General features: G+C 38.4%; 1 protein-coding gene and 1 long non-coding RNA gene across 17 annotated transcripts in view; one reads left to right on the top strand and one right to left on the bottom strand.

Annotated features, from left to right (window-relative positions):
- Window positions 1–3,175: 3,175 nt before the first annotated feature.
- Window positions 3,176–3,712, top strand: LOC124178185. Its single transcript, XR_006869759.1, has 3 exons — window positions 3,176–3,215; window positions 3,396–3,455; window positions 3,576–3,712. It is a non-coding gene; the product is annotated as an uncharacterized LOC124178185 (long non-coding RNA).
- Window positions 3,713–5,597: 1,885 nt separating this feature from the next.
- The window catches only part of LOC124178172 (Down syndrome cell adhesion molecule-like protein Dscam2), a 70,180-nt gene continuing 67,411 nt past the window's right edge, over window positions 5,598–8,366 (bottom strand). For all 16 annotated transcript variants that reach the window (XM_046561363.1, XM_046561364.1, XM_046561373.1 and 13 more), the window contains one exon: window positions 5,598–8,042. In XM_046561363.1, the coding sequence (XP_046417319.1) occupies window positions 7,958–8,042 (85 nt within the window). In that variant the 3' untranslated portion in view covers window positions 5,598–7,957. The remainder of the gene's footprint in view (window positions 8,043–8,366) is intronic.

Below are 8,366 nucleotides of genomic sequence, written 5' to 3'. Positions count from 1 at the left end.
GCCGAAAAACGAGAACCTGTGTTTTCGACTTTTTTCAGCAGGTGCATTTTCCTTCGTAATTTCTCTTCTGTCGATCCCACGCTCTTTTCGCTGCGTTTTCTGAGTTCCTGGTGGTCCAATTAGTCAGGAGAGGGTCATACAAATTGAGTCCGAGACGAAGAATTTTCGGCTCCAAAAATGAAGAAAAAAACAACGCTAAATATTGCCACAGAATTTTGCAGCGAGTGAAAATCTAGCCTTGGAATGCTACCGTTATGTCTACAAGCTCGATGGTACCGAGCTGGATGGGAAACAATTTCTTCTGGCATGCTGCTTGTCCACCAGGTGAATTACCCACAAATCCTCGATATCCCTACAATCCTGTAGAAGCACTTGCTGCCTTTTAAACTTGTCTTGTGTACTACAAATTGTTTGAATTCATTTTGCGCGCAAGCACAAGTAGCTGTTAATGCACTAATAAGATGTCTATAATCTTTTATAATTTTCTCATAAAAAATAAAAATTCTGGTAATGATGTACCATGCACTTTTTGGAAGTGTAGCTCACTACGGTATAATAGCATGGGGTGGAGCATACGGAAATGTAATGGACTCTCTTGAGAGGGTCCAGCACAGACTATGGAAGATAATTGCACGAAATAATGCTGATTTGATGGAACCTCTAAACATCCGCGAGACTTACACATTGGAGTCACTGCTATATCATTATGACGACTTGAAAACCAAATACACTCAATCGGGAAGCAATACTACAAACAAAACCATTGCTATACCAAAGACCTCTAAAACCATAGGCTTTAAAAATCATGTGATTCAGGGAATAAAGAGCTATAACAGACTCACGGATGAGCTGAAAATATTAGAATGTAGTAAAAAAAATATAAAGAGGCAAATAAAGAGCTACCAAATAGCACAGAGAAACTACTCAAGCACCGAAAAACTACAACAAAAATGATCATTTTATTTGATATTCACATTACATTTTATTATATTATTATTGATAATCTTTCTTAGTTATAACTTAAATAACTATTTTGTTATTTTTTTCTCCATCTACTTTCGCCAGTCCTGCGCACAGACATGCCAAATGTCTCTGCAGGGTATATATTATTGTCCTTGGGACTATTAGTCTTAAGTCAAGAATGTATATGATGTAAATTGCTGGTTTCAATATACAAATATACAAATATACAAATATCTTCTCGCTAAAATATGTCGATAAAAAAATTATATTAATTCTTACACAATATTTTTGATGTGTTCTAATACTGAAAATATTTATTAGTATTCGAGGTATAAACCATGGTGTTTAGCGGTGATCATCAGAGGTGGTTAGGGGTGGTTGCGGGTGATCGAGGTGAACGAGGAGGAGGACGAAAAAGACGAGGAGAATGAGGATTTGTGCACGGTGAGTAAAACATTTTTATAATATTTAATGGCAATTGTAATTATATTTCATCTTAAATTTTTTTAACTTGTCATGTTTACAATAAATTATTTCAATTCATTCATCGCGCAAGCCCAAGTTCGATATCTATCAATGCGCTAATAAGATTCCTGTAATTTTTTATAATTTTCTTGAAGTCTTCTTGGTCAAACCTGTAAACAGAAAAGTTATATTAATCCTTACACAATATTTTTGATGTGTTCTAATTTTTACTGAAAATGTTTATCAGTATTCGGGGAATAACCCGAGGTGGTTAGAGGTGGTCGTTGGAGGTGATTAGTAGTGGTTGGAGGTAGCTGAAGGTGATTTGAGCTGGTTCGAGGTCGTTGGAGGTAGTTGGCGTGGTAAGAGGTAAACGGAGGTGGTCGAGAACGAGAAGGAGGACAATGGAGAAAGAGGAGAAGGATGAGGTGGACAAGAAGGACGGGGGTCGTCGCAGGTGATTGAAGGTGGTAAGATAGTCTGGGGTGTTGAGGAGGCGGGGTAGTGGGGCCTACACTACCCTACCCTACCCCACATCCGTTCAAAGTGGAAACCGTGTTCTTTAAATGCTGCCATATGAAAGATCGGGAAAAGTACACATATTTCTTTGTGTTCAAATGAATCAAATACGATGATTGTTAAGCCAAACGTTGATTGTCGGTTATTTTTTTTAATGGGAGACAACTACCGAGGCTTCTTAAAATTTCGAGTGTATTTCAACTCACATTTGGACAGTAGAAGAAAAATTTACTTATCATCAATCGTCGCAAAATGGCGAAGTTATTAGTTGGCCATTGAAGCGCCTTGCCACTGGAATCTCGAATTGGCAGGAAAGATGGAGTGCGTGATTTTTTTCTGAAATGTAAAACCTAAAATTACTTTGAATTGACGTATATTTTTATCATCGGTGGATTGAAAAAATCAGAAAAAAACGATGAATCACATTCATTTTCGTTCAAAATTTTCTTACTAAAAATCGTTACTTTTTACGTTTGAGCTCGACAATTGATATAATATCACGGTTTTTTGGGTTATTTTGGTACATAGATAATAGAATGGTGCGCGAATTAAAAATTACTAGTTTTAAGACACTCGCTCGCTCAAGCTCGATCGGGGTCGGATGCCTAGTGTAACTGGCTTTTGTGCTTGTGCGCTCGCTTACTCGTTGTCGTGTTTTACCAGATGACATAGTTGTAGGGGAGACTGCAGCACGATGACTCCCCAAAAAATTCTGGTATTTCCTTCACAATATACAGAATGAACACCGTCTTTGAGCATGTGACGCAAACCGAATCTGCCCGTAAGATTTTTTCTATATAATGTTACAAATCACGTTTACGCATGCATGTAAGTATAACGTATTGTGATTGTATGACAGTAAATTTCGTCAAAAAATACCACAGAACAATCAGCTAAGTGCTGACAGATTTGAAACGCTACGCACGTCAATTTTAGCTCTAATCGAACAACGTTATTGTCATGTAGTCCTATGCATACAGTGCCAACCACTCATTAATTGCACTTTCTCGATCCTGGTCGTTCGGTTTTTTTTCCGATTCCAAATGTTATCTGAAGCATGCATATTGGTAGGATATTACAAAAAATGACGTTTTCAACAGTCAATCTTGTAAATTTGAAAATTAGGCCGGAAGATCAAAAGTCATCAGGTCAAGGACCTGGACAGGCAGAACTACGGAACATTAGTCCTGAAGGTCAAAAGTCACCAGGTAGCGGACCTGGTGGGCAGGAACCACGGAGCGCTTGTCCTGGAAGTCGAGTTTCACCAGGTATCGTACGTGCTCCGCAGGAACCACGGAGCGCTTGTCCCGGAAGTCGAGTTCCTGCAGATAGTGGACCTTCAGCGCAGAAACTACAAAGTGCTTTTTCCGGGTGTCAAAATCCACCAGTTGGAGGACCTGGACAGCCAGAATTAAGGAAAATTACACCTGAAGGTCAAAAGTCACCAGGTCACGGACCTGGAGCGCAGGAACCACGGAGCGCTTGTCGTGGAAGTCGAGTTCCTGCAGGTAGTCGACCTAGAGCGCCGAAGCCACGGAGCGCTTGTCCTGGAAGTCAAGTTTCACCAGGTATCGGACCTTGAGCGGAGAAACTACGGAGTGCTTATTCTGGAAGTCAAGTTTCACCAGGTAGCGGACCTGGAGCGGAGAAACTACGGAGCGCTTGTCCTGGAAGTCGAGTTTCACCAGGCAGCGGACCTGGAGCATAGAAACCACGGAGCACTTGTCGTCGAACTCGAGTTGCACCAGGAAGCGGACCCGGAGTGCAGGAACCACGGAGGTAGAGAACCCGGTACTCGAAATCTGCGGAGCGCGATTCTCATCCGTCCGCTCTACTGCGCGGTTGTTACCAGACTAAGGAATTCGGCTAGCTGATTACTATAGATCAATGACGTCAAGAGAAAAAAAATTCTGAGTGACGTCACTTTCTGAACATCCGAACATCCAAACTTTGGTTTCGAACTATAATACTCTGTATGATGTATGATGTATAACGTATGATGTATGATGATATGATATGATGTATGATGATTTTAGTTTTTACATTTCAGACAAGAAATACGCACTTTGTCTTTCCTGCCGATTCCAGACTCAAGCGGCTAGGTCCTTCGATGGTCAACCGTTGACTAAAGATATATTCTTCATTTCGGGTCAGCTAGTAACGCTGCCGTTCTGCGACCGTTGAATGACAAAAATCTTTGGTCCCACCTTTCAAACGTGTGTTAAAGTACACTCGAAGTTATAAGAAGCTTCGTTCTATCTCTCGCTATCATAAAAAAAAAAAATTACCGACAATCACCTTTTTAGGTCTTCAAATCACGACACTGCGTTAAATACTGTCTCATATACGGAGCATCCATTTCATCTCGATGAAAATTAGCGCATCCGAGATGTATTACAGTTACTCTGAATATTTTTCCATACGAACATTGTTCGAAAAACAATTCTGCTTCTCTACCCAACGTAGATTCTTCACTTGCGACTAGCTAAAACAGCGTTTCGAATAGAATCCCATTTCGAAATGAATAATTCTTCTCTTTTCATATTATAACCGTATTATTGCAGATGATCTAGTTTGTCTCCGGGAAAATTATAAAATTTATAGTATGCATCACGTAATAATCCTAAATGGATCATATAGGTATATCAATATCGTACATAGGCGGCATATGGTAGATGGGAGATGGTAGGAGGTGTTTGGTGGTGGTTGATGGTGATCGGCGCCGGTCGAGGACGACGAGGAAGACGAGTATGACGAGGGGCGCGAGGAGGAGGAGGACGGGCACGAAGTGGTCGTGGAGGATTAAGGTGGTCGGAGGTGGGAGGAGGTGGTTGACGGTGGTTGGAGGTGCTCGAAGGTAGTTGGGGTGTTTGGCGGTAGACGCGGTTACGTGTCCTCTCACGGGGATGATCGAGCTGATCGATATTTCTAAGTCGCAGTCGACTTACATACTCACTTTGTACTGACTTAATGTCAAGCTTCCATACCGACACTACTTTGGCTGCTGCCAATGTCGGTGCGAGCTCGTTAGGTAGAGTCGATAGAGCTGAACCCTCCCACGCTCCCAGGCCCACCTGGGCCCACTTGCCCGCCGAAAACTGGTCACAAAAATTCACCCAGGGGTATCCGTCTTTATATTCTTCAGTCAATGGAAGTTCTTATGCTCACAGACCTCAGGCATTCTTCATCAAAGTCAGCCAAATGAAACACTCTTTGTTTACCATTATTTTCGGGTGTCTCTTGATCCGCTAAGCGCCGGGACTAGAAACTCCAGTGCGTAATCATTTTCGGTCACACAATTACGTAGAAACAGGGCATAATCAAATTGATTCTAGTGTTTTTAAAAAACAAATGAAATCTCTAGTAAAAAAATTCGGAGGGATAACCCTTTCCGTTTTTCTGCGATTCTGGGAACGTAAAACGTTTTTTGTCAGGATCGATCTGTATGTATATGGGCCTTTCTGAAGTACTTAATTGTACCTCCGAAAATCAAAAGAGACATCTTAAACAACGTAAGACCAGTGACTGAGGAAATACGAAGAAAAGACGTTGAAAATTTTCGATTTTCGGCTAGCAATTGTAATCAGTTGTTCATAGCGGCTTAAGATATAAAGAAATCAATGTAATAATATACAGATATGCTCAATCAGTTGTTTTCATGTATTATTTATTCAACGTAAAATTAGATACTACAACTTTGGTACAAAAACATAAAAGAGTGGCACTGGAGAGACGGTAATTGTTCTGATCGGAGTTTCGAATAACTAGAAATGTGAAAAACATCAGTACCTCAGTTTTGCTGTGTATTAAATCCTATAGGAAATTGTGTAATAATTATATGAGGATTGAAAAAGAGCATAGAATATATGTAACTGGCGATAACGAAAGTCTCCAATATGCAAGCACATACAAAACCTCTGCGCAAATCAAAGTCGTAGCTGTTAATAATCATTATATTACACAAAAAATTCAACATTCAAAATCGTACACCAGTTTTTACCTCTCGGAAAATGTGCACCGAAGCACTAAGCAGCTTAAACTAAGCTATATGAGTGACTGTATCTTAATATTATAATTTTAATCCATAGGCTTATAATATCGACAACTAAACAAAACTTATCCAGTAACACAGCTAGACGTTATGTAATATACGTATTTATATTTTTGTAACATTTCCATATCTAAAATGTTACTTCGTTACCATTGTATCATAGTATTGTGGTTATTCATATTTAGGATTAAACTTTTAAATGTGATAAGCGACAAGCTTTTGCATGTTAGTTAGTATATCATATTATAGTTTAAGTATTAACACTATTCGGTTGTGCAATATCCAACACATACACGATACACAAAAATTTGCGCAGCGATTAAATCACATCAATGAGTAAAGCATTGTTAGACTCAGCCAAATTGAGAATTTCTACTATTGGTGAGTGGGAAAACTTCTCAAACAAAGTGGCGCGCTAGATTATAATGCTTTATTATGTAAAAGTCTTCCCCTCACCTTTTATGAAAACTCGCATTGGACAAGTCCTACACCAACGTAAACAAGACACCTACAATACCTAGGGATAGTAGTATGATAAAAACCAGTATTATATACTATGAGATTCGTACCATTCTTACTGATAATAGTACCACCTCGCGACCATCTGTCCTACTTAAAACCTATCTATTATAAGTTTAATCATTAATTAATCACGTACGCTTTTAATATCATCAATCATTGAAGTGAAATTAATTATAGCATTATGTTATAATAGTTATGGGTTGTAGATTAAATAGGATGGTTACCAATATAATAGTAGGTTCTTCAGCGATCAAATAGATTTCTTTTCAATTGTAATTAATCAGTTTGAAAATATATGCAATTATTAGGAAAATTAGGTAATGCAATGATAATAATTACAATAGTTGATGCGTACAGATACATCGCCTCTGCTCTGTCTGTCGTTAAAATTATCATCAATCATTGGAGACACAACCTTCGTTACGAAATTATAAATTGTTTGCCAACATGCGGCAGTGTGGCACAACCTTGACTCAAAACGAGAAACTAGATTTCCCTGTCAACTTTAAAACTTGCAGGCTTTCAAATATTGAAGAAATGACATGTTATTTGTTCGTCTTTTGCCGTTTGGTGATTATCGACTTCTGTCAGGATCCCCTTTACCATCAATGACATGTTTGATTCGATAGAGTAGTTATTTCATAAAATGTTCAAGACTTTACGAACTCTTGACCAAACATTAGTTTCATTCTCTGTTGCCAAATTATTTTCCTGTTAGATCATAATTTTCTGAACTTGCCTCTTAATTCTTGGTATCAAACTTAAAAAAATTTTGGTATTTCTACTCCGATGTACACAGATGTGACAACAGGTATGAAAATCTGGCAGTTTTTACGAAAGACCATTTTAAAAACATTGTATAATTTCAAATCAAAACTTTTGTCAATAAATAATACTCAAGTAATCAATAGAATTAAGATGCAAACAATTATCCCATGTTTCTTCAAGTTCAATGATTTACCTGAATGTCAGGAAAACTATGCATATCATTGATTACCTTCTTTTTATGCATTTTGCAGCAGATGGATAGTTTACACCGCACATGATTTAACACGTCTTTTCTTCGCTACTCATAAAATAGTTCGAAAGTTTATAATCGAAAATTCAGCATTGCTATTAAATCGCTTAATACAATAATTTGGCGTAATTTTGATAATTATCATGTATGTAATATTCCACATTATAATATATTCGAAAGAGAATTTCCAAGATATTTGCCATCATTTTCTACATTAGATTATAGTAATTTAATCCTTATGTGATAATCAAATCTAGCTAACCGCAATGGCAATAATTTAAAGTCGTTGCAATTGGACTGACAACACTGGGGAAGTAGTATGTTTGGTATTTGCTTACATACTCATGAACATGCCGCATACATGGCATATAGGCTGTCAACTCTTCTATGGTCGTAGGTGTGGGTAGGAGATTTACAAGTTACACTGCCACAGTATCGTAGGGTGTGAGGAGTCCGCCGTGACTGCCGGGGGGGCCGCTGGTTTGCCTGCCGGTAGCTTCGTTTCTGAAAATCGAATATCGTCAAAAATGACAGTTAGGAAGTTTTTGGGGCGCAGTATTATATCTGCCATTTGCATGATTGCATCCATGTTATAAAAAACATTAAAATGCTATTTGAGAAGCAAATGCGGTAGCAGCTTTCGTGGGCATGTAGTTTTGAATTGCGAGAGTTAAACAATCTGTTTCAAAATAGTGGAAGATGGATTATGATTATTCTAATGACGTAAATACGGATGGATTCTGATTTTCTGGAGCACTAAGAACAAAAGCACATGTATATGAAAAACGTCTCAAATTCTTTATGCATTATTCTTACTGTGAACAATGG

Source organism: Neodiprion fabricii, chromosome 3 (genome assembly GCF_021155785.1).
Source record: "Neodiprion fabricii isolate iyNeoFabr1 chromosome 3, iyNeoFabr1.1, whole genome shotgun sequence".
Taxonomy (NCBI): domain Eukaryota; kingdom Metazoa; phylum Arthropoda; class Insecta; order Hymenoptera; family Diprionidae; genus Neodiprion; species Neodiprion fabricii.
The sequence above is the reverse complement of the archived record's forward strand: the minus strand, read 5'-3'. Positions and strand labels throughout refer to the sequence as shown.